The 26458-nt window shown below is 53.5% G+C and overlaps 1 protein-coding gene across 5 annotated transcripts; it reads right to left on the reverse strand.

Moving 5' to 3' along the window:
- Nucleotides 1-807: 807 nt before the first annotated feature.
- On the reverse strand, nucleotides 808-26340 carry TOP3A (DNA topoisomerase III alpha). 5 transcript variants are annotated; one of them, XM_060135620.1, is made up of 19 exons: nucleotides 26045-26339; nucleotides 18883-18942; nucleotides 17925-17998; nucleotides 16914-16989; nucleotides 16067-16175; nucleotides 14803-14946; nucleotides 14520-14690; nucleotides 14203-14303; nucleotides 12524-12598; nucleotides 11214-11296; nucleotides 10070-10277; nucleotides 8569-8754; nucleotides 8316-8445; nucleotides 5860-5973; nucleotides 5599-5764; nucleotides 4792-4935; nucleotides 4028-4150; nucleotides 2485-3173; nucleotides 808-1463 (listed from the first exon to the last, which is right to left on the reverse strand). In XM_060135620.1, exons 1-19 carry the CDS (start codon nucleotides 26222-26224, stop codon nucleotides 1285-1287), a joined length of 3012 nt encoding a protein of 1003 aa, XP_059991603.1. In that variant the 5' UTR covers nucleotides 26225-26339; the 3' UTR covers nucleotides 808-1284. The 5 variants fall into 5 exon arrangements, with proteins under 5 accessions (XP_059991603.1, XP_059991605.1, XP_059991607.1 ...); XM_060135622.1 differs by lacking the exon at nucleotides 5860-5973 and having other exon boundaries at nucleotides 26045-26340; XM_060135624.1 differs by lacking the exon at nucleotides 4792-4935 and having other exon boundaries at nucleotides 26045-26340.
- Between the last annotated feature and the right edge of the window lie 118 nt (nucleotides 26341-26458).

The following is a 26458-nucleotide window of genomic DNA, read 5'->3' on the forward strand; positions in this document are numbered from 1 at the left end:
GTACATTGCTGGTGAGAATGTAAAATGGTGCAGCTGTTGTGGTTCTTCAAAAAATTAAACATAGAATTTCACGACCCAGCAACTCCACTCCTAGGTGTAGATCTGAAAAGAATATAGAACAGGCGTTCAAATACTTGTACGTGAAGGTTTACAGCCACACTGCTCACAACGGGGCCCATGCACACAGCGGACTAGTTCAGCTGTAAAAAGGCACAGAACACCGACACGCAACCACAGGGGCGACCCTGGAAGACACGCCACTCAGAGAAAAGCAGACACACGGCCCACGTGCCGCACGGTTCCGTCTATATGAAATGTCCGGCACACGTAAAACCACAAAGTAGACTGGGCTGCGGGACCGACCCACACCCACTGTCCGGATGCTCCAGGCGCAACTGCGGGCATCCCGCCCCCCAGCCAGGGCACAAGGACTGGTCTGAGTGAAGGGTTTGGGGCTGGGAGTCCCAAGACCCGAGGACAGTTCATTTCTCCACTAGCAGGGTGACGCTGGCAGCCTGTCCTCCAGCTCGCTGTCTAAACCACGGAGCGAAGCCGACCTGCTTCTGCTCGGCTCCCAAGGCTCTCGGGAGGCGGGCGAGGCGCACAGAGACCTCTGCAGGGTGTGGAGACGGGAAGCGTCGGAATCTTACACCGGCGGCTCTTCTCTGCCCCAGAGGACAGCGGTGCGGCCGGGGGAGGCCACTGGGGCCAGAGGATGGCAAGAGGACCCAGGCACTGCCCGGGGTCCTGCAAGTGCCCGTCACTCCCGTCAACTCTCACCAGACGCTACACCATCACCCGCCAGGGTCAAGGGGTAGAATCCTTTATTGAGGCACATGAGCTGTGGGGCGTCCTGGCCACAGCAGCTTCGAGATAAAGAGGGATAACCCTTCTGTAGACACAACTTCTGAACAGGGGATCCCTGCCGTCCTACCCGTTCTCAGGACGTCTGTGGAGGGAGGCCCCTCAAGGGCCGGGCTGATTCCCGCTAGGGCGCCGACAGCACGGCCCCTGTGGATCGCAGGGGGCAGCCTCCATGGCTTCTCAGCTGTGGCCATGGCCGTTCCTGAGCCCCAGACACAGGGCCGCTGTCCACCAGGCGTGGCCTTCTTGAGAGAGCGGTCTGGACCCGGACTCCTTAGAACACAGGTCACACTCCAAGAGCAGCCACTTTCCTCAAAGCCGCCCTGGCAGCGCAGGGCCACCTGGCCCTGGAGAAACGGCTCGTTTCCCGAGACAAAAGCAGCAGGTGGAGGCAGTGGCCCCCTTGGCCCTACCCTGCCCTCATCTGTTCTGAGGACAGAAGGGACGGGTGTGTCCAGGCTGGTGGCAAAGGCTGCACTTCCGGGGTTTCTTGGCCGCGGACCCGGCGTCCGAGGAACCAGCCCGGGCCCTTTTGCTTCTGGCCTCCGGCTCCCGGCTTCCTCCTCTGGCTCCTGCCCAGGGGGGGCCTCCAAAGGTCCCTGCGGGGAGAGCGAGGGGAGAAATGAGTGTGGACGGCAGAGCCCCAGCCCTGGTAGGGGGCCCGTGTCACCTACACGCAGCAGGGACCAAGCAAGCAGCCCCCTGAGCGCGTGCAGAGCCCGAGCTCTGGGCCCTTCCAGTCCTCCAAGAGCCTCACAGTACTGGCCGCCCCATCACCCAGGACAAATGACCAGGCGGCCCAGAGACCAGACACCACCTCCGCCCACCGGGAGCCCTTGTGCGTCTGCCGTGTGCGCCGAAGGACAACATCCCGCACGGCACTAGCGTCTCCAGCCTCCGCCTGCCCCAAGCCTCTGGGTTCTCCCTGTGTGTGCAGACCTGCCGCACGTGTGCTAGAGTCACAGTTTCAGGCTAACACAGACCCTAGAAGGGTGGGCAGGTGCCCGTCTTACGGAGGAAACAGGCTGAGAAGCCGCACCAAGTGGTTCAAGGTCACACAGGTGGGCCCCAAGAGAAAGCTCCCGCCAGGCTCCCTCAGACGCGTGGCCAGGCTTCCGCGTGTCCTGGAGGGGCCAGGTGCCTTCAGGTGCGTCATTCACCTTGACCCAGCGTCCGGCAGAGGTCCTCCCCACACCCATCCGTGGGGCGCCAACCCAAGCTGTGTAACCCAGGGCAGGAACCAGGTATCAGGGCCAGGGCCTCCGTCTTACAGGATGAGGCTCCGATACAGAGCCCTCCAGGTTTACAAAGGCGGGAGGAGCGCAGGGCTACAGAAGCAGGCGGACCCAGAAGCCAGGCCTGGGCCGCGTCGCTGTGTGACCCCGACAGGTCCCGCCACCCGTCTGGGCCTCGCCCTCCTCTCCTGTGAGTCACAATCACAACCGCCACCCGATGAAGGTGAGAGAAGACACACAGATGCAACGGCGTGGCGCCCGGCACACGGCAAGCTGCCCGTGACCTTGCAGGAGGTGTGACTGAGCGGGGAGGGGGAGCAAGGCAACCCGTGCCCCCACCCCACCACCCCTGCCCTCCTCGGGCAGGCCCCGTGTGCCCCCTCACCTGGGGCCACGTTCTCGTCCACCCACTGGAAGAAGCCGCACTGCTGCTCCCGGGGCTTGGCGCACGTGTGGAACTGGCGCCCCTTGTTGGGCCCGTCCTTCTGCACAGTGCGCGTGACGGCGGGCTGGCTGCACAGGCAGCACGCGCCGCCGCCACCATCGCCGGGGCTTCCGGGCCTGCCCAGGGGCTTCCCTGAGCCCGGCGGGCGTCCCAGTGAGCCGCCCGGGGGTCTGGGCACCTCGGAGGGAGGCCCCCCTGCTTCTGGGTGGCCGCTGTCGGCCCAGAGGAAGAAGCTGCAGCCGCCGCCGCTGCACTTGTAGAACTGGCGGCCCTGGTTGGGCCCCTCCTTCCGGACGGTGAGCAGCAGGGCCTCCCGGCCACAGTTGCAGGTCACCGAGTTGCCTTCGCCCTCGGCGGCGGGCAGGGGTGCAGTCCTGGCCAGAGCATTCGAGGGCCTGGTGGCAGGAGGCTGGGGGTGGCCGTGCTGGCTGCTGCCCATTCTGTCCAGGGGCTGGCTGGCCTGCAGGTGGCCGGAGGGCTGGCTGACCGGCTGGCCAGCTCGGGCGGGCCCCCGTGAAAACCTGAGGTCCAAGATCTCCCTCAGGGTCTCGTCACATCCACCAACGCAGCCGACAAATTCCAGTGGCATGGTCGGGGGAAGGCTGCCTCGCTTAAACTTGAACTTCAACCTAGTGAGGCCAGAAGATGAGAAAACACGTTAACTACCGGGTGCGAGTCTTCTTGGTCCACACAGGGCTGTGCCCACCCCACCTAGGAAAGCCACACAAGACGCAGCCGGCCTGGCCCCTGCGGTCGCACAGGAGCGCAGAACAGGAGGGAGATGAGCTCTAAGGCCCATCACCCGCCAGAACCCAGGAGCCTCTGGAAGGTGCACCTCCCTGTGCCCCAGTTCAGCGTGGTCCAGGGCCTCTCAAGGTGACGGCACACTACTTGGTAGCGGCACTAGGACGCACGCGGGCTTTGCTCTCATCCTCCTGTGTGCATGCATTAGGGTTTTCCAGAAGCTCCGAAACGCACAGTAAACTCAGCAGACTGACTGCAGATGGAGAGCTGAGAATCCTACCGTCTCCTGTTAAGCCAGACCGTTAAATTGGCAAAAATGGAAAACAAGGCAATCTTCCTCTCGTTTTTTTTCTGAAAATAAGTACATTTTATCCTAAAAACATGTTCCCTTGTGTTAGTATGCATTTGTTACAAACACGTTAATAAACATTTTAAACGATGCCTCCACTTCAGCTGAAAACGTGGGAGAATCTTTATAAACATGAACTCACAACGGAAGCTCTCTGGGTTCCTCCGTGATTTCTGAGAGTTGAAGGGGTCCCATGACCAAAGGTCTGGGGACCAGCCCTAGGCGCAGGCCTGGGGCTTTCTGGAGGAGACCACCTTCCTCAGCCTCCGCGTCAGCCCACGGTGGGAGAGGCGGGGAAAGGTTGGGCTCCTCCAGGAGGTGCCAAGGAATGAGGGCCCCCAGGGATGCCACCCTGTGCCCATCCTGCAGGTGCCTCGGCCCCCAGCTCACCTGTAAACGGGGTGTGGCTGACACACTGGACACACGCTCCCGTCCCTGCTGGCCTCCAGCACACTGTCCGGGAACCACACGGCCGAGCGACATTCTGGGAACCCCGTGCAGCTGAGGTAGAACCTGGGGAGTGAGGGCCGGGGTCACGCAAGAGCTGCCGGAGACAGCTCCAGCTGATGACATGGGACACTCATGGTTCTGGAAGACACGATGGTCACTGACACTGAGTGACAGGAAAACCAGCCTGCATTTACGTCCCTGAAATCCCCACAGTCACACTGCTGACGCCTCTTCCTGCTTAAAAACAACCAAGCCGCTGCCAGCGCCCAGACCACGGCAGGGCCCCGCTGGCCCCTGGGTGCTCCCTGAGCCCGCCTAGGCCTCTGGCAGCCTGGACACCTGCCCAGGCTGCACGTGCTGCAGAGAATCCGATCCTCCCCCTCCCTGCAGCTTTGTGAGGAGGAAAACGGGCTCAGTGGGTCAGCGACCAGTGGGGTCTGCATCGCCGTCCACACACAGGGCGAGTGCCATCCATCCCCAGGGGATAAGCCCCGCCCTCACCAGCCCCCCACCTGCCCATTCCCACAGGGCCTCACACCCCCAGGGCCACCATTCCAGCCCCAACGCCCAGTCCAGGGGCTGGTGAAGCAGGCCTGCATCTAAATAGCAACGTGGGAACAAGAGGATGGGCCCTGCACAGCCTCCGGTGCTGGGCTGCAGGGGCGGGGCGGGGCGGGGCGGGGAAGGCACAGCTGGGCACTGACCCGCCGCTCTTCCTGGTCTTGAGGACCATGTCCTTGCCGCACTGTGGGCACTTCCTGACGGGCTCTGGCACAGCTGGGAAGATGGCTTCTTGCTGGGCCAGCTCCACCCCTGCCCCAAAGTACTGCGACAAGGCCTCGTCCAACCTGAAGAACCAGCAGAGCATTTACCGCGTGAGCACGCACGACCCGGGGAGCCGGCCAGTCAGCCGGAGGCCTGAGGTGGAGCACCGGGAACAGGGCGCCGTGCTGGCCAAGCGGCCGGCTCCTCCAACCCGCGGCTCCCAGGAGGGATCCAGCCGCAGGCAGGCGCTTCTGCCTCGCCACTAGCCCCACAGCAAGCAAACAAGACGGCCCGGCCGCGCACACACCCGAGTGTGGGTCTGGAATCAAGTTTAAACTAGTGCATGCATTTCTTTTCAAAATTGGTACGGGGTTAGGAAGCGTGCTACTTCTAACAGAATACACACATGCTACTTATTACAGCCACCTCCCAGTGCCCTAGAGAACAGCGGGGTGCACACCAGCACCCGGTGAACCCACCCACGAGGCTGTGCTGCCTGCTAACTCAGGACAGGATGGAAAGGGCGTTTCCAAAGCCAACAGCCCAGAGAAACTGGACCAGGTCTTTCTGGTTACGGTCTCCAGACTGGCAAGGCTCTGCAGCAGGAACCAGCCAAACCCGGGAGGAAAGCCTGGAGGGGCCGTGGCCACCGGCGAGGGTGAGCTGCCTGGCGGGAACAGCGGCATCTGGGGCACGCCGTCACCGGGGCTGAGCGGGCTTGCACAGGAGGGCAGGCCCGTACTCACCTCTGGGCTTTGGCCATGGCTTCGATGAAGACCTGCTTGTACTTCTGCACCTGCTGCTGCAGGACCACGAGCTTGTCCTTCTTCCCCTCGCAGATGAGCTTCAGGTCAGCCTCCAGCTCGGCCCGCAGGTCAGGCTTGGACATCTCGTAGCCCATGGAGTCATAGCCTGTGAACAAGGGCAGTATCGTGTGGCTCGGACACACCCGCGGGGCTTCAGTGACACCCCGCCCTCTGCCCAAGCTCGAGCCCCCGGCTCCTCACCTTCCACAAGCCCCATGCCCAGGTGCCCGGGGAGAAAGCGCTTGTCTGGCGTGAGCCCGACGTACATTCGGGCCTTGATGGTCTCGATGTGCTCCGCGTGCGTCGCGTCGGTACCTGCAGGCCACCCTTGTCACTCAGACTAACCCACGCCCCAACCCCGCGCAGCCCCCCTCCTCTGCCTGGACTTCCTGTTGCAGGTGACACACCTCCACTCAGAGCCGGCCACGTGGAAACCACAACAGCAGCCTCCTCTCCCCCACGTCCACACACTCCAGCTGTCAAGCCCAGCTTGGAAATCCCTTCTGTAAGCCCCCCTGCCCCCCACCACGTGTCAGGGGCCACATCACTCGTCCACATCATTACAACGTCCCTGGTCTCCTGGCTGCTGGTCTCTTCCTTCACCCAGCCCACTCTTTATGCCACAACCAAGGGGATCTTCTGAAATGTAGCTCTGCCACCAACGAAATGCAAATCAAAACCACAAAGAAATACCACTTCACTCTTACTGGGACAGGTACAACCCAAAAGACAGAGAGCGGCAAACATTGGTGAAACCCCTGACTCTTGCATGGATTGTAAGATGGTGCAGCCGCCGTGGAAAAGTCTGGAGGCTCCTCATAGTGTTAAACACAGAGTCACCATGTGACCCCTCAATTCTGCAACAGGGATGTCCCAAGAGAACTGAAATCATGTCCACACAAGAACCTCTACACAAATATTCATAGCAGCACTATGCACAGTGACAAAAAACTAGAAACAACCCAAATGTCCACAAGTTGATGAATGGACAAACGAAATGTGGTCCATCCACACGACGGAAGAGGTTTGGTGGTGAAAAGGAGTGAAGCACTGAGACGCTACCTGGACGAGCCCGCAGAGCAGGCAACGTGGGACGCCAGGTGCAGAAGGCCACACACTATGTCGTTCATTGATAAGAAATGTCTAGGACAGGCACATCCACTGAGGCAGAAAGATGAGGGCTGGGGGGCTGCAGGGGAGGGGGACAGCTAACGGGCATGGGGCTTCTGAGGTGACGAAAATGCTCTGAAATGGACTGTGGCCATGGCTGCACAATTCCATGAATCTACTGAACACTGGACTGTACCTCTGAGCTCAGTAGAGTGGACGGTGTGTGAATTATGTCTCAATAAAGCTGTTACCACTGTTTCAATGTAGGTCTGTGAGCTCCTTTCTTAGAAATCTCAGGCGGCTCTCTGCTGACCTCGGGCACATCCAAGCCCCTGAGCCCGGTGTCCGGGCCCCACAGAGTCGGGCTCAAATCATCTTTCCGGCCTTGCCTTCCAGAACCTCCCCCTGCAGCATGTGCCTGCCAGTCCCCACGTCCTTCCTCAGGCCCTGCCTTCATTCAGCGCGAGTTCTCACCACGAGGTTCTGAGGTCCCTGCAGAACCTCTCCCGATGCATCTAATGTTTTGGTTGGGTTTGTTTCTCCTGCTGGATGAGCCCTTGAAGGGAAGGACCAGGCCTCATTACTGTGTCCCCAGGGTCTAGACCAAGGTCAGCTCTTGTGGACCAAAGTTTTTATAAACAAATTATGGTGGGTGAACTACCTCTACTTGTACCTAAACCCACAGGCTTTCTGGGTAGCACAGTGATGGCCAGTGGGCTCCAGGCAGGGGCACAAAACTCACTCTGCAGTGAGGCGGCTGTGCCTGGGGGCCGCCCCTCCACATGCGCCCCCTGCCCTGTGGTGCTGGCCCTTCTGGACTCAGCTGCCAGAGGTAATCCTTGAGACTGCAGAGCAGTGGTGAAAACTGAGGGGGAAAGCAGATCAGTCACAAGGGACCCACCTGCAAAACTTGGGCCACGGGACTTATTGGGAAAAACAGTTCTGGCCCAGTTTTTTTTTTTAATCCAACTTCTGATTCTTAAACAATTGTGGGAAATGCTTTAACAGAAGCTAAGCAAACGGCCACGCACGGCAAAGGGCGGGTGGCAGACTGAGACTCTGAAGGGCCCAGCACGTGCCAAGCAGGTGAGCGAAGCCAAGTGTGAGCGACAGAAAACGGCCACCACTCAAGGCTGCCAGACCTCCCGATGCTTCAAAAGAGTGTTTATGTGAATCCTGGCAGTTTAAATGTTAGTACCTTGTTAAGAATACAACGAAAACAACAAATTCCTGTGTGGGCCAAAAATACCAGTCAGTGTGTCCCAGGTGAGACTCCCGAGTAATGGGAAACACTATGTCCCTATGCGGGTGGTGCAGGGCAGTGGTTAAGGGCACCGACTGCAGTTATCTGGACCCAGGTGTTCACAGCTCACACACTTTGTGACCTGAGGCAAGTTCTTAACTGCTCTTAAGCTTCCCTTTAGCTACAAAGTGGGGAGGAGAACACAGCCCCCTCGTTAGACCTGTCGTGAAGATCAGAGGAGAACTGGGCCCCACACCCACGAGAGGGCAAGAGCCGCTGGTTACCATGATGACAAGCTACTTACCGATGCCGTGCTTCTCCATGAGGGCAATAAGGTCGGCCTCAGTGAGCAGCTGGGGTGGACTGGTCTCCCCGTCCACCATCTCCACGGTGCTGGGCTGAAAGCAGGAGCCTCGACTGTAGACAGGGAGGGTCTACATAGGGCAGCAGATGTGGTGGTCAGACCCCTGCCCGGCGCCCAGGCACAGACCACGCTCTGTTCTGTCACGTGGTGCGGGGGCCGGGAGCACGACGGTCCCCCCTCCCCGCTGTGTCACCTTTTCACTCCAGCGATCGTAGGGGTACACGTCCAGATAGTTTCGGGCCAGGATTACGAGGCCGTGGGCCACGAAGCGCTCCTGTGCGATGTCAATCTCCACGGTGGTCTCCTGGCCCTGGGCATCCTGGGAGCAGCAGGCCAGGAAGTGGCGGACGATGAGCTCATACAGTCGCTGCTCGTCCCCCTGTGGGGAGAAGAGGAGCCCTAGTCCCTCTAGACGCTGCGGGCAGTTCAGTCTGGCTGGTGCTAGCTTCCAGCCCAAAGCTCCACACACCAGAACGCAGCTCCTGCAGCCCCGTGCCCAAGTGCAGTGTAGGCAAATCCCTCGCTGCTTGTGCGTTTGGGCCAATAAACTTCACAAGTGGAGTCCCCTTGCCATCAAGACTGGAAAGCAACTCCTCTGCTGTAAACCCAGTCTGAGCAGAAACCAAAGCGAAAGCACCCAGTTTCCAAGAGGCCCAGCGTGTGTAGGACACACAGACTAAAAATGCACCGGCAGCCTCAGGCCTGTCACAGGGCTCGTGGTCATCCTCCACCCTTTCGGGAACAAGGACATGGTGAAGCCCCTCTATCAGAAGCCTGTAAGACGATCATACTGATATCCGAAAGTTCTCCTTCTAAGAATGTCTTCAAAGGAAATGTGACATCCACCTAAATATCTATTATGCAAACGTTAACTGCAGTAGATCATCCTTTAAAAACAGATCTAGCAAAATACAGTACCTCTATGCAATCATCATATACCATACGTTAAAATATTTTAGCCTGTGGGGAAATACTCATGATATAAAACAGAAAACATTAGTTTACAAAGCTGTTTAAGGTTATAATTTAGTTGTAAGAATTATATACACACAGAGGATAAAAACGTGGTTCTCAGGAAATGGTGAGATTACAGGTAATTTTTTACTTCCTTATAATCTTTTTTATTTTGTGAATTCTCTAAAATAAACATGTACAGCTTTCAGAATCAGAAAGAACGTGTGTTATTAAAGGCAGAACAAAACAATAAGCCTGCAGCCGCCAAGCAGGCCTCAGCAGCCGTGGCCCCTGGAGCGTGTGCCTGGCTGAGAGCACGGCCGGCCCGTGTTACAGGCTCCAGGCGCTGGGTGAGAAAGCCCCCAGCCCGGAGTGCGGCCGGAGGGTGGCGGTGAAGTTTCGGGAAGGTGACGGAAACCGGCCCGGTCTTGGGAGGAGAAGGGTGGGGGCCGAGCACGGGCTCAGGGAAGGGGCCACCTGGTTTGTGGTGAGGGTCAGGGCAGCAGCAGAGGGAGGGGACGGAGTGCAGGGGAGGGCTAGATGGAGCAGAGCCCCCACGGGGGTCTCTCGGGAAGCCAGGCAGACTGTGGGAGGAGGATGTTGACACGACCTCTTTTCTGAGATGGAAATTTCGAACCCACTTAGCTCCGGAAGACAGAGCCTGCAGAGTAGATTCAAACCCCAGCCCTGACCCCTGACCTCCCTGCGGGTTCTGCGGCAGCACAGCCAGGGAAACCAACCTGCAGGCTGTCCGTGTACTTGGTGGGGTGGATGGGAGGGTGAGCTTGGTCAGACTTGTTCCCGTTGCGTGGAGTGGGGCCGCCCCGCTCTAGAATGCTCTGGGCGAAGGGCCCCCAGCGTGGATCGTGGGTCTGCTCCTCCACCAGCGCGGTCAGGTCTAAGTCTTTGGGGAAAATGTTTGTTTCAGTTCGGGGATAGCTGATGTACCTAAACAAAGCCAAACAAACACAACAAGAAATTGCTGAATTGGTCTATAAACGACTAAATCAGCTTGAGAACACTGGTGACACCTGCAACAGCCCGTCTGATCCAGGCAACCACGTTACCCACGCTGGGGAAAGCCCTGAGACGTGACCCCCGCAGTGGGTGAGGAGCAACAGGCGTCCTGCTGCGTCACTCCCGGAGGTCGGGGACAGATGCAAGGGCACACCTGCTCCAGCCCAGCCCTCCTGCCCCCGGGGCACTTGGGGCACTTCCCCACCTCCCCAGCATGGGTGGACAGAATGACCCCAGGACAAGCCCTGCGGTCCTGACCCAGGCGGCCCATGCTCCGTGGATCGTCTTAAAGAAGAGAAAGAACGATGCTGCCCCTGAACTACAAGGTGGACCCTGTGTGTAATTTTAAACATTCCATTAGCCACTTAAACATTACTGGGACAATTTACATCCTTTTCTCACACGAGCCTTCAAAACGCATTATGTTTACACTCTCAGCACGTCCCAGTTTGGACAACCCAAATTTCACGTGCTCGACAGCCACTGATGGCGAGTGGCTGCCACATGGCTCAGTGTGGCCACACTGTCCCTGGATGGCACTGGGTGCTCACGATCCCCAAGGCAGGATGGCTTACAGCAGGCACACGAGTCCTAAAGGTGCCACCCGCCCCTGCCAGGGCCCCGGCGCCCCGCCTGCTGAGAGGTCGAGAGTGGGATTTGAGTTTACTCTGTGGAGTGTTATTTCAGGATTTGAGTGACTTTGAAATGCCTTTTCCATCAGAAAAGAGAAGTCAAAGTCAAAATTCCTCTACTTGAGAGCCAGGTGGTATCTAGACAGTCTGGTTTCCTCATAAGCTCTATTTCTAAACTATTTCACCCTGATAAAGGTGCATCAACTTCTCTTCCCAGATGTGGGCGAATATTTACCCTTGAGTGTAGAGCTTTTCAGCAATCCTCATGGTTTCTTTAGCATTTATCCTCAACTTTCGAGAAGCCAGCTTCTCAAGCTCCTGTAAATGTGTGGACAGGCACAGTGCGTGAGTCACAGGCCCCCAAACGCCCACACGCCTCCTCTTCAGAACTTCCTGGCGTCCCTCCAGCTGCGCTCACATGTCTGCGTGAAAGGCTGTGCTGCGGAAAGGTTTCCGGGACTGCTGGGCAGAGCCAGGCCCCAGCCCGGGGGTTCCCAGACTCCAATGTGCAGAAGCCAGAACCACCTGGGATGCGAGCAGGCTCCTGGGCCTGAGCACTAGGGATTCTGAGAGAGGAGAGCCAGCACAGAGGCTGGGAATCTGCGCTTTTAACAAGCATCTAAAGTATCGATTCTAATGCCAGCAGTCTGAGACCCGCACTTTGGGGACACCATCTGAACCCCGGGGACATCCCCTGGGTGATGAAGGCCATTCTTCCAAGCCTCCTGGGGGACCACCAGATGTCCCTTCCCCTTGGCGACCCTCCAACAATGCTGCTGGCTACACGTGAAAGCGTATTAACCAGTGAGGGATGAAACACTCATGCCTACAGTACACAATCAATCCGTAACCCCCTCCCATCGTCCCTCACCACGCGCGTGCACACGCACGCGCACGCGCGCGCGCACACACACACACACGCCCACCCCGCGATAAAGGGTGCACTGCCCACAAGTCCCTGCACGTTCTGCATGTTCAACCTTCAGAGGCAACCCTGACAGTAATTACACCCTGAACTTTCCTACAGAGTGGTGACTGGGAAGGGACACCCTAATGTGGTTTATTCAGACTTGTGTCCCGTTGGGTGGTTCTTCTTGGGATCTAAAAGATCTCAGAAGTCCTGTTCTAGGGTAGGCTAATAAAGTAGATATTTAAAATGATGTTTACATACATTATGCAAAAACGTTAAAGAAAATGCTTGGGTGGAAAACACTTACTATTCCGGTAATGCTGTAAAAAATAAGGACACCGAAAATAAAGGAAGACACCAAAATTACATCAGCAATTACCTAAAGACGGAGAGGTGATGGGTGATTTCTATTCCTTGTTTCCAAAACCCCACATAGAGCAGTTATATCACGTTTATTAGCTGATGTAAGAGGTCAGGCAGGCCTGCGCTCTGGGGCTTCTACTTCTAAGAGCGTTCCTGTGCGGCACTGGGAAGAGGTGCTTCCGGCCATTGGGCCCCACCCTCCGCAGCAGAAGCCCCACCCCAGCTGCAGAAGTCGGAGCTCCTCAGGGCTGGCACAGACCCCGAGAACATACCACAGTGTCCAAAGCTTGAGGCCTCCACTTGCTTTTTGCCTTGGACCTGACCTCCACCACGGTCGCCCTGGGATCCTAGAAAGCCAGGAAAAGCAGAGGCCACTTAAACCTGCTGGAGCATGCTCCCAGCTTTCCTTGGCCGCCCCCGGCACTGCCCACAGCGGCCCTGCTCCCCACCTCAAGACGTGAGCTTGCAGCCCACAGTGTGCTGGACACCAGCACCTGCTTCTCACTCAAAGTAAGGCTCTGAGGGGCAAGTTCACAAGCCCCAAGGCGTCCACCCCAGAGCCTCGGCATCTCCTTAGTTTCCTGTCTACGCATGCACAGTGCTACTGTTTTGGGTTTTTTTTAAATTCACGACAATACAGAGCTGGAAATAGGAGAAGTTACATAATACAAACTGGAGAACTCTAATCTTAAGACCAACCTCACATTTTTAAGGGAATGCAAAAGGATAAAGAACTCAGCTTAAGTGATTTGTTCATGAGGATATTTACAAATCAAAACCCAAATTTCTCTCTGCAAATAGACTGCGGACCAGGTGCTCTTGGACAAGGAGCTCCAAGCACCCCACCTGCCATGTTTCCCTGCACCACATCCTGGTAAAGCAGAAAACGGGCAAGTCTTTTTATTCAACAGACAAACGTGCAGACTGTGTAAACTTGAGGGCCAAAGGGGAGAGCAGTGGACAGGTGGGGCGACCCGAGAGGCAGCGTGGTCTGCAGGAGCCGTCCGAGCTTGGGCCCCACTAGCTCGAGTGTGTCCGCACAGTTACTCAACTTTCTCCAGCTTCCCCGCCTGTGGCATGGGTTGGCATTACCACCCCCAGAGGCACCACCAGGACCGAACAAATAACACATAACATACAGAGCGTCTGGCCTGTAGCAGGTGCGCAAGTTATTACTCCCCGATACCAAGTCAGTACTAAACCTGCCGGGGGCCAGAGCCAAGAGGCATCCCTGACTCACTAAACCTAGAGGCCTCTGAGTTTTATTCAGGTACCACCGCGTGCAGCCCCTGGCTTAACACAGGCCATCGTGTGCTGAGCGACGGGAAGCAGCACCACAGAGCGGACGTCTGAGGGTGGACCAGACGCTGACTGGCCTGCGGCCTGAGCAGGTCTCGATCCTCCCACGGCCATTGCTGCTGACCACTCCCACCTTCACTCGGCGGTCACCATGGGATGCCTTTCTCGAGTCCCAGCCCTAGAGCAGTCCCTCCCCGCCCCTGGCCCTTCTCCTTTCCTTTACCCTACTTTCCTGTCCTGTCGTTATCACTGTATGACATTCACTCATCTGTGCCTTTCACGTCTCTGGATTTCATCATCTGACCGGTGGAAGGCGCTGGGCCAGACGCCATCTAGCTCCACCCAGCTCTAGGATTCGGGTTTGGACTGGCCCAGCTGGTCCTTATCAGTCTCTGGTGTCAGTGTACTGCTTCACGAGGGATTTTAACTATGTGCTTCTTAGCATTTCTGGTTTCACCTAAAAGTTCTACAGGTCTTTCCTTCCACATTTCTAGTGCTGTTTGCATGGGGTTCTAGTGTTACTGGCACCCAGAAAGTGATGTCCTGGATGCAGAATAAAGCTACAGTCTGGTGGGAAATGGGGCAGAGAGGGAGCGGCCTGGGAAATCACAGGATGGGTTTCTGAGATCATCACCTTCAGAGCCCTTCTCACCTCCATGCACAGCTGATAGAGGACGAGACAAGCCGTGTGGTTGAAAAGCCGATGCCTTTTCCAGCTGAACTCCACTGCGCCATCCCTGTGGTCGTGAGTCACTGTGGGGGGCACACAGGAAGGCCGTGACCCGGAGGACAAGGTCCATCACGGTGAAAGCCAAGAGCCATGAGACAGAGGAGACCACCTCGGACACTTGAGGTGGGTCCTGAACACAGTGCCGAGGGGGTCAAGGGCAGCGAGATGCAAACCACAGCCTGAATTAGCACCCAGGACTCCCCACGTGCCCTCAGCTTCTGCACCCCGAGCGGCCTCACCTCTGATCCTGTGGAAGGTTTCTGGCACAAATGCCTGAATGGCTTTGAACCTCTCCACCACGAACCCCAGGGTGGGGAACTGGCAGCTGCCATAACTGATCAGCTGCTCCGCCAACACCTCAGGGAAGATCTTCTGCAGCCGCAGGGTCTGGAACCTGGTGAAGGCAGCCCCTGAGGAGAGAGGACGGAGGGAAGGAAGGAGAGGCCGTGCACTGCAAGGTCACAGCCAGCTGCCACCGTCTGAGCCCGAGCCCTGCCCCCTGCCCACCACCCCACCCCTCACCGATCCGCAGGTCCAGCTCCTGTCTCACGTCCACGGCGTCGCTCACTCTGCGGTCGGGCTCCATCAGGTTTTCACAGGCCGCCTGGACAGCGCGGGCGGTGATCTCGGAGAAACGGGCTCGCAGCACCTGCAGGCTGGGCTTCACTGCGGAACAGACAAGGGCACCGGGGCAGGTCCCCCGTGAACGGAGGGTAAACCAGTTCATGAAGCTGCGAGGCAGCCAGTTGGACTGGTTCAGTTAAATCAGAGACATGCTGTCTAAGAGGGAAGCCTCACTGTAACCAGGCTGAGAGGTGTCAGAAACAGGAGCGAGTGCATCTCAGCCATTAGCTAAACCCTCTCCGTGAGCCTTTCTAGGTGTCAATCTCGTGCTCTCCTGGGCCTTTAGGGAAAAGAGAGATGTTAATTAAAAGGTCCTGGGGGAAGTTCATGTCCTGTTATGGATATAACACAGGACATGCACCCTGTCCCTGAGAGTGAATACTGAATATGTTTAATCCTAGGAGTCGGTATAGTTTGAAACACAAGAGCATTTAGGGAGGAGAGCAGCCCCCCACTCTCTGAAGCCCGAGAATGGCCTGCTTGTCACTTCCTCTAAGTTACCTGAAATCATTAAGCTCACTTCAACAGTTATTAATGTTCAGGCATTGTACAAGGAATATAGACAATTAAAAAACAAAACCAGAAAGAACATTCTAGAACTATTCTTTGTACTTTACATACAGTGTATACATTCTTCGTGAATATTTAAGTTTTTAATTAATTAATTAATTAATTTTGGCCGTGTTGGGTCTTCACTGCTGCGCACGGGCTTTCTCTAGTTTCGGCGAGCAGGGGCTACTCCTCGTTGTGATGCAGCTTCTCGTTACGGTGGCTTCTCTTGTTGTGGAGCACGGGCTCTAGGGCACGTGGGTTTCAGTAGTTGCGGCACACGGGCTCAGTAGTTGTGGCTCGCGGGCTCTAGAGCACAGGCTCAGTAGTTGTGGTGCACGGGCTTACCTGCTCTGCGGCATGTGGGATTTTCCAGGACCAGGGCTCGAACCTGTCTCCCCTGCGTTGGCAGGCGGATCCTTAACTACTGTGCCACCAGGGAAGCCCGTGAATATTTAATTTTTAAAAGCAGAATATCAAGTCCCTGTTCTCAAGGATCTGGCAATCAACTGGAACCAAACACACAACAAGCCCTGGACTACAGCCGGTGAGCCGGGCAGAGGGACTCAGGACAGGGTGCCACCCCTGCCGCGGCCCCAGAGCAGACACTCACCAGCCTTGCACACGTGGATGATCTCAAACCCGATGTTTTCACCTTCTCTGTCGCAGTCGGTCCAGATCACCAGCACCTGGCACTGCCGAGCCTCTCGCTCCAGAGTTTTCTGAAGCGCCCGGTGGGGAAAGAGTGGTGAGAGCGTGATCTGCAGAGCATCGCACGACAGCTCCGCACTGGATCTGCCCCAGCATTAATGAGGTTCTTGGAGAACGCCAGCTTGGTGAGGAGACACGGAGAAAACTGTCCCCGCCGTGCGTGGTAAGGATGGCAAGGTCACTAGTACCGCCCCCCACCTTAGACCCACCCGCCCACCCATGAGCTTCTAGAAGACAGGGGTTTATTATGACGACACCATCTTGACGAGCCCTGAAACTCGGCTCTAACACACCTACAGCTCTAGGGGTTCTGGTCATGTCCTCAATTAAAAAAAAAAAAAAATCATCCCCTAATCGAGCTTCATCCCAAAAAGCGCTCCTAGTCAGCAGTGAACCAAGGACAGGCGCCCTAACTGCCCGAGACACCGCAGCTCAGCGCCAGATGGCCTCTTGCAGATCGTAGTCTCTTCCCTCCGACAGGGGGCGAGAGGGGAGCTGACACTGATGACGCAACCACACTCACTCCCAGGGTTTAGTCAAGCAGCCGCTCTTCGTGAAAAGGCTCACTCAGTCCCTCAGCCGCTTAGCTGAAATGGCCTCATTTATATAACGGGCGGGAATAATTTTTTTAAATCGTGGTACTTAGTTTAGTGGAAAACCTATCCTTCAATTTTAGTGCAGTCAAAATACAGAAACCACTTGGTTTCATTAGGTGGTGGTTGTTCAATATGTCTTCCAAAAGATCCTACCTTGATGTCTAAAAAATTCTCTGGGCAGTACTTTTCAATTTCTGCTTCAAAGAGGACAAGAGGATTGCAGCTCTGCCTGGAAAAGAAATGAAAACACACGAAATCCTAGCTCAGCACACAATGGGAGAAGGTTGCCCCAGTGCCCTCATGGGTGCATCCCCACCAGACAGAGTCCCCTGTGGAACGCCAGAGGATTACAGGCAAGGCGTTACCCTCTGGGCAACGCATTCCCCGTGACGATTAACAGGAGCTGCTAAGAAGAAATTCTGGAACTTTCGTACGCATCTGCGATAGGGTGACTGCAATCCAATGCCTGCATGCAAAGGGTCTGGGCAGGGAGTTCCCTGGCGGTCCCGTGGTTAGGACTCGGTGCTTCCACTGTGGCGCCTGGATTCAATCCTTGGCTGGTCGGGGAACTAAGATCCCCCAAGCCGTGCAGCACGGCCAAAAAAAAAAGGTCTGAGTGTTTTGGGGGAACGCACCTGAAAGTGGCTGTTTATTCTAAGCATATGGTAAAAAGTCACAGCGAACCAGTTAATCCTAGGTCACTGCTACGGTATCTATGGTTTGTGTTCCCTGCAAATTCACATGCTGGAATCCCGACAACAATGTGACGGTGTCAGAAGGTGGGGCCTTTGGCCGGTGATCAGGTCGTGAGTGTGGGGCTTCATGAAGGGGACTCGCGGTCTTGTAAGAGACCCCGGCCGGCTCCCTAGACCCTCCACTATGTGAGGACACAGTGAGAGGTCAGCAGGCCACAGCCTGGAAAAGGCCCTCGAGGGACCATGCAGGCACTCCGACCTCCTACCTCCATAACTGGCAGAAACACGTTTCTGTCCTTCATAAGCCACCCAGTGTGTGTATTTTGTTACAGCAGCCCAATGGATTCAGTCATCTTACTGCTGTAAGTAACAAAGTAACACCGACATGCCTCACACTGCCTGTGGTATTTCACAACTTACTGTCATAATCAGAACGCTCCCCCCCCCCCGCCCCCGGAATCGTACTGACCACTTGCGAAACTGCATCTGGAAATCATGAGCCAGCAAGTGTCCCGAGACTGAAGTCATTATCATGGTGACATTCTGAATGATAACAAAATTCAAGTTAGTCTTTTAGCAATTAGATTTTCCCAAATCATTCAAATAGAAGAGGGGACCTTCTATCAAAGGGAAAAGAAAATAGTCATCAGGGGGTGGGGGGAAGGGAGGATGAACAGGCAGAGCACAGAGGATTTTTAGGGCAGTGAAAATGCTCTGTATGATATTATAATAATAGGTACACGTCATCCAAACCCACAGAATGCACACGATCGGAGTGAACCCCAATGTCAAATATGGGCTCTGGGTGACAGTGGTGTCGTGTAGGTCCATCAGTTGTAATGAATGTGCCGTCTGGTGGGGGCTGATGATGACGTGCAGCTGTGCATGCGTCGGGGCAGGGAGTATGTGGGAAATCTCTGTATTTCCTCCCTCTCAATTCTGCTGTGAAGCTACAACTGCTCTAAAAAGAAGTCTATTAAAACACACCCACCCCAAAACCAGGTGACTGGGAAGAAACAAACAAACATACCTCTTCAAAGCCCAAACTATAGCGATACAATCACCATTCTAATTCTGGTACCGTGATGCCTTTTAAATTTAAACTATTGTATATTAGCTTCTTTTTTGTTATAAAAAGTTAAGATTGAGACCATATTTTATAAAAAAGAGGCTTCCAACGATCACCTGTCACCAGTGATCTTTAGGTCATAACAACAGTTTTTCTTAAAAGACAGTGACATATTCTACAAAGGCCAGGCTAATTCTCCTTGATTAAATAATTCTACAATACAAGCAGTTCAGAGAGGGCTTGTCGTAAACAGCTGCTCTTTTTAGCCAAAACTAAAAACCCAAAGAATGTACACCAGAATGGCGCATGGATCTGAAAGCATCCTTCAACCACAGGATAGAAGTATTACAGCACCTACCTGGCCACGCAGACGATAATCAAATTCATAGATCTTGTTGAATCTGGAAAGTCCTTCTCTCTACAAAACAAAAAGAAAATCTATAAATTACAAAAAAGACAAATGATTCCTCACATAAAGATCAAGCAAATCCCTGATAAGTGGGAATATTAAAAATGCAACAGTACCTCCTATAGATTAAAACAAGGTGAAATCACTAAGACCATTTGTGAAGGGGCCCCTCCGAACTCAGTTACAAAGCATGTACTTGCTCAAGTCCACAGAGCTTTCATGCTGCAAGGTGACCTGAGATCAGCTAACACCACGTAACATCTTTCTAGAGCTGAGAATGGACTTGTCCAGGATCACATGACTATTACTCCAGAGAGAGGATTAGGACACGTGTCTCTTGACGGTTTTGTCCGTTCTCCACACACACCTCTCTACTTCCTGGCCATACAATTGCACCAATAAACTGGTGTCCACAGGCAAGTTTTCACCTTCTGAACCTCAATTTATTCTGAGTAAAGTTACCTGTGAGGTCCCTCTGGCTCTGAAATCCAGTAACGCTATGAGCCGCAGTCAGGCCTGGGAACCAGCCCACACAGCTCCTCCTCAGCTGCACTTATGTGTGAACGAAACCCTCTCAGAGAAGATCCCACCTTCTACAAAGGTGTTAAAAGTAGCTATGCATGTGCGTTTCACACCAACGCTGCACAGAAGACAAGACACAGGCCAAGTGGGACTGGGGGAACCTCCAAGCGCCAAGAAGGATCGTGTCGAGAACATCCTCACACAATTTTTCTGTGTCGAACACTGAATGAGGCTCTTTTCGAGGCACAATGGCAAATTTAAAGACGGAATTTATCTTAAGAGTTCACTCGTCTAGTGTTGCCAAGAAAGGAAACTCCCCTCTACAAACTCCAGTTGCTAGTTAAGCCCTTTTAGTACCAGAGAAAAGAAATCGTTGCATCACTGGGGTTTCTACCTCTTTTTAAGAAAGCACTGAAGCTTCCCAGACAAGCTCTTACATGGACCCTGATATGTAACAAGATCCAAGCATTCTGGCTGCAACAAGGCTGAGCTCTGCTAATAGCCTATCCCCAGTCCGGCCCCAGGTGGCTCCTGAGGTGCACGTCCGTGGTCTCCTGGGTCTCCCGGGAACAGTCTGGAAACCACTGTTCTAATCCTCTCCTAGTGGATGACCTGTCCAACAGCATGTGTGCGACCCGGGGCCAGGGCTCTCCCAGGCAGCCTCCTCCACCAATGGATGGTCCTGAGGAAGTAAAATGTTTTTCCTGGCATTTCCAACTTGCCTCCCCGCAGTTCCCAGCTGAGGACAGTACTCAATTACGTATGATTCCACCACTTGGGTGAGGTGCTCAGGGGAATGGGTTGCTCCCAAATTACAGCAGAGTTTTGGAGCCTAGCGAAAGAAGAAAACCTAGTAGACAGACCAAGAATGTGGCTTCTGTGATCTCTTTGCAGCGCCATCCACGCCATTAAAACTAAAGGAAAAAAAACAAACTCCCCCAAACCCCAGAGCAGTCCCATCTTCTCTAAGTGCTCTGTAGGGACTGATCACATTGCTGCCACTGAATCTACTGGATTCTTTTTTAAGATTTCTCCTCCTGAATATAAAGCCCTCAAAGATCTATAAGTTACTAACAGTGGTCACTGTGGACAGTGGGGCTGGTTTACTTGATACACATTTGTATTCTCTCAACTATCTGAAGTAGTTACTAGCGTTTGAGCACTACTTTTAAAGAAAAAAGAGAGAGATTCTATCTTGCGTCAATATTTTGGTGAATTTCTCTCAAATGTATACATATTTGTGTATATGTTTGAAAGTCTTTTCCGTAACAGGTGTCTAACTATCTATCATAAGAAAGTACAATTTATTTTGCTACCCGCTGCCATGACCAGTCCTCGTTACTTCCATTCTTTGCTATTACAAAGCTGCAACGACTATCATCTGATTCTGAGCTCTGCGTGCAGATGTCTTAGCTCCTCCACAGAATTTAAGTCCCTTAAAGGCAGGGATTGCTTCATTCGAGGCAAGCCCTGTGTGAGGGATAAATAAATGAACAGACCCGTCACTGTCTTAGGGAGCGACACGCCATGGGAGAGAGGGATGAGCAGCAAGAGAACTCGACCCGTGATGATGGCCAGCATCAAGAGTGATGAGAAGGGCTTCCCTGGTGGCGCAGTGGTTGAGAGTCCGCCTGCCAATGCAGGGGACGCGGGTTCGTGCCCCGGTCCGGGAAGGTCCCACATGCCGCGGAGCGGCTGGGCCCGTGAGCCATGGCCGCTGAGCCCGCGTGTCCGGAGCCTCTGCTCCGCAAAGGGAGAGGCCACAACAGTGAGAGGCCCGCATACCGCAAAAAAAAAAAAAAAAAAAAAAGAGTGATGCGAACGCATCCGGAAACAGAGAAGGAAATGGATGGCGAGGACGCTGAGGAAAGAGTTCACAAAATAGGTTCATTTAAGTTGTCCTTTATTTTTTATTTTAAAAGGTGAAGAGTTCATCAGGAGAAAAGAGGGAAAATGTCATTTCAGGAAGAAGGACCAAAACGTGTGAAAGCACGGTGAACTTTTACCTTTTACATCCTGACTGCTTTCATCATTCCCTTCCTCTCCGTTCCCTCTGCTCCCACCCAGTGCTCCTGGGTCCCTAGGGTTCAGGCCTCTTGCCCCCCACATGGAGAACCCCAACAGCTGCCTCCCAGACTCTAGCCTTCCTTTCTTCAAGTTCTCTGTGGCCACAATGACTTTATAAAACACAAGTATGATCCACTTAAAACCTACACTGCTCATCTCAACTGATGCAGAAAAAGCATTTGATAAAAATTCAACAGCCTTGGGCTTCCCTGGTGGTGCAGTTGTTGAGAGTCCGCCTGCCGATGCAGGGGACATGGGTTCGTGCCCCGGTCCGGGAAGATCGCACATACCATGGAGTGGCTGGGCCCGTGAGCCATGGCCGTTGAGTCTGCACATCCGGAGCCTGTGCTCCGGAAGGGAGAGGCCACAACAGTGAGAGGCCCACCTACCGCAAAAAAAAAAAAAAAATTCAACAGCCTTCACCATAAAGTGAAGTGTGGCATTTACAAAAAACCTACAGCTAACATCACACTCAATGTTGAAAGACTGAAAGCTTTTCCACTAAAATCAGGAACAAAACAGAATGTCTATTTTCGCCATTGCTATCCAAGATTACTACAAGTTTTAACCAGAGCAATTGGGCAAGAAAAAGAAAGAAAAGACATTCAAGTCAGAAAGGAAGAAGTAAAACTGTCTATTCACAGTCAACATGATCTTATAGATAAAATCCTAAAGAAGCCACAATGAAACTATTAGTGCTAATTAACAAAGTCAGCAAAGTCGCAGGATCCAAGATCAACACACAAAACCCAACAGTAACAAACAACCTGAACAGCAAATTAAACAATTCCATTTATAACAGCATCCAAGAGCACAATGAAAACTGTAACACACTGTTGAAGGAAATTAAAGAAGACATACTCAGCCATAGAAAGAATGAAATCATGCCATCTGTAGCTACACGGATGGACCTAGAGGTTATCATACTAAGCGAAGTAAGTCAGAAAGAGAAAGAGAAATACCATATGATATCATTTATATGTGGAACCAAAAACATGACACAAATGAACTTATCTATGAAACAGAAACAGACTCACAGACACAGAGAACAGATTTGTGGTTGCCAAGAGGAAGGGCGGTGGGGGAGGGAAGGACTGGGAGTTTGGAATTAGCAAACTATTTTATATAGGATGGATGAACAACAAGGTCCTACCGTATAGCACAGGGAACTATATTCAACATCCTGTGATAAACCATAACAGAAAAGAATATGAAAGAGAATGTACATACATCTATAACTGGGTCACTCTGCTGTACAATATAGATTAACACACATTGTAAATCAACCATACTTCAATAAAATACATTAAAAAATTAAAGACATAAATAAATGGAAAGACAATCTGTGTTCATAGATTGGAAGACTTAATATTAAGACAGCAAATTCATATGGAATTGCAAGGGGCCCCAAGTAGCCAAAAAATTTTGAAAGAGAAGAACAAAGTAGGAGGACTGCCACTGCTCAATTTCACAACTTACTACCAAGCTACAGGAAATCTAAACAGTGTAGTACTGCCATAAGCAAAGACATACAGAAGAATGGGACAGAACTGACAGTACAGAAATAAACCCAAATATCTATGGTCAACTGTTTTTTGACAAGGATGCCAAGGCCATTCTATGGGAAACAAACAGTGCTGAGAAAAACTGGCTATTCATATGTAAAAGGATGAAGCTGGATTTTTACTTTATACCACATAGAAAAATTAACTCAAAATGGATCAATGACCCAAATATAACAGTTTAAACTCTTAGAAGAAAACACAGGGGCAAATCTTCATGACCTTCAGTTTGGCAATGGCTTCTTAGATATGACAGTGAAAGTATAATCAACAAAACAAGGAAAAACAGATAAACTGGACTTCATTAACATTAAAAACTTAGGTGCATCTGAGAACACTATCAATAAAGTGAGAAGACAATCCACAGAATGAGAACATCTGCAAATCATATATCTAACAAGGACCTAGTATCCTGAATATATAAAGAACTCTCGGGCTTCCCTGGTGGCGCAGTGGTTGAGAGTCCGCCTGCCGATGCAGGGGACGCGGGTTTGTGCCCCGGTCCCAGAGGATCCCACATGCCGTGAAGTGGCTGCGCCCGTGGGCCATGGCCGCTGGGCCTGCGCGTCTAGAGCCTGTGCTCCGCAACGGGAAAGGCCGCAGGGGTGAGGAGCCCGCGTACCACAAAAAAAAAAAAAGAACTCTCATAGCTCAACTACAAAAAGACAATTCAAAAATGGGCAAAAGACAATTCAAAAATGGGCAAAAGACATGAATAGACATTTCTCCAAAGAAGGAGACACAATGGCCAACAAGCACATGAAAAGAGGCTCAGCATCATCGGTCATTTGGGAAACGCAAACTGAAACCACAACAAGATATTTCACACCCACCAGGACGGTGATAATTAAAAAAAGAAAAGAAAAAGAACAAGTGTTGACAGAATGTGGAGAAACTGGAACACTGATGGTAAGAATGTAAAATGTTTCAGCCACTGTGGAAAACAGTTTGGCATTTCCTCAAAAAGTTAAACACAGAGTTAACTTATGACCCAGCAATTCCACTCCTAGGCATTTACACCAAAGAACTAAAAACAGGTATTCAAGTAAAAACTTGTCCATGAACGTCTATAGTAGCTCTGTTCACAAGAGCCAAAAGGTGGAACCAGTCCAAATGCTCACCAACTGAAGAAAAGCTAAACCAAACGTGATCTATACGATAGGATATTATTCAGCCATAAAATGGAATGCAGTACTAACATACTACAACATGAACGGATCTCAAAAATGCTAAGTGAAAGAAGCCTGACACAAAAGGCCACGTATTGTATTAATCTTTTTGTGTGAAATATCCAGAACAGACACAAATCTTTGAGGACACAAAGCAGCTTAGTGACTGCCAGCGGCTTGGAGAAGTGGGGAATAAGGAGTGACTACTTCATGGCTACGGGGTTTCCTCCTGGTGTGATAAAACCTGGAACTAAACAGTGGTGACGGATGCACAACATCGGGAAAGTACTAAACGCTGCCGAACTGTATACTTCAAAACAGTTGAGGGGCTTCCCTGGTGGCGCAGTGGTTGAGAATCTGCCTGCTAATGCAGGGGACACGGGTTCGAGCCCTGGCCTGGGAGGATCCCACATGCCGTGGAGCAACTAGGCCCGTGAGCCACAACTACTGAGCCTGCACGTCTGGAGCCTGTGCTCTGCAACAAGAGAGGCCGCGATAGTGAGAGGCCCGCACACTGCAATGAAGAGCGGCCCCCGCTTGCCACAAGTAGAGAAAGCCCTCGCACAGAAACAAAGACCCAACACAGCAAAAATAAATTAATAAACTCCTACCCCCAACATCTTCAAAAAAAAAGTTGACACTCACGTGTAAAACACGTGGCTCTCTACTCCTCTCACAATGTGCCTTCAACTGCCATGCTTGCCGTGCCCACTGGCTCCTTCCCCTACCGTGCCCACTCCCAACTCCCAGCTTTTGAACTTGCCAAGCTGTTTCAAGCCACTGGGTTGTTCTTTGAACATGGCGTTTCCAGTGCCTGGTAAAACTTTCAAGACTGAGCTCAAATGTTCATCCAACAAATATGGATTGAGGGCCTCCTGTATTCCAGACACGTGTTAGGTACCAGGGATACAGCATCAATAGCACATTATCGAACTGTAGCTGAGAGGTGCCTTCCAAGTAGGACAGGGTGAGCTTATCACACAGCACCGTGACCCAGCTGGGGGAGAGGGATGTGAAGAAAAGTTTCCCTGAAAAAGAGATACTCAAACAGAGCCCGAAGGATACACAAGTTAGCTCCGTGTAGACGGGCCCGTCTCAAGCAGCCTGGAGCCCTAGAAATGGGCACAGCCTGGGGCTGGTCACCAGGACACTCAGCTCCGGAAAAGAGGTGGCGCTGTCAGCTAGCACCCGCACAACCTCGGCTCCTGTTCCCACCATCCACCGCGGGAAGCAGAGACCTGAGGACCCTGTGATGTGAAAGAAAAAAGAGCAGGGAACGTCCACCCATGCTCTGGGAAATCTCCAGAAAACCGTTTCAGGATCCACTTTTGTAATTGAGAGTGTCCTGACAGCTCTTGAGGTCTCCTGTCACCTCCTTCCCAGACCCTTTCTCACCGTTCCTCTCCTTTGGGCCTTCCGTGTCCAGAACACACCTGATCCCCAACTCGCCTGACTCTCGGAATTCGTTAGTAGCGACGGAACAGGGGCTCGGGCGGGTCGCCCTGTCGGATGCACCTAGACTGTAGGGCCGGGCGTGCAGGGGGGTGACCCTGCAGGCTCGAAAGCAAGTCGGGGGAGTGTGGCCTGTGGTTCCGAGTCTCAGGCCCGCTTGGCATCCGCCGCCGTGCAAGGCGGACCCAAGGTCTCCAAGCAAACGAGAAACACGTTAACTCCGTTTCTAAACGCCCGTCGGTCGCAAGAGGCGCCCGGAGGCCCCGGCCCAACGGCTAGGTCCCCCAGTGGGAGCAGCGGCCGCTCGTCCCCGTTCCGCCCGCCCAGCGGTCTCCTCACCCGCCGCATGCGGCCGCCGGACAACAGGTCCGCGATGCCCTTGGCCGCGTCGTTCTTCTCGGCCACGCAGAGGATCTTCCGCACGCCTCGCAGGGCCACCTCCATGTCGGCGAGGGTCAGCGCCCGGCTCCCAGGCCGCGGCAGCCAGGTGAGCGCGCGGCGGACGACAGGGAAGATCATTCCCAGGCCCCGCGAATCTGCGGTGCCACCCCAGACACCCGGAGCCTCCCGCTAACCCGCAGCCCCTTGCGCAGCCCGCTTCCGCCCGCCTTCCCGCCGCTTCCGTCGGCGTGAGGGGCACAGCCCCGCGAACTACAACTCCCACGCTGCACGGCGCGGCCACCTCACTCCCCTCCCTTCCCGCTCAGCCCTCGGGAGACGTCGCTCTCCGGATCGGAAGTTGACGCGAACGCT

This window comes from Lagenorhynchus albirostris, chromosome 20, assembly GCF_949774975.1.
Source record: "Lagenorhynchus albirostris chromosome 20, mLagAlb1.1, whole genome shotgun sequence".
Classification (NCBI taxonomy): Eukaryota; Metazoa; Chordata; class Mammalia; order Artiodactyla; family Delphinidae; genus Lagenorhynchus; species Lagenorhynchus albirostris.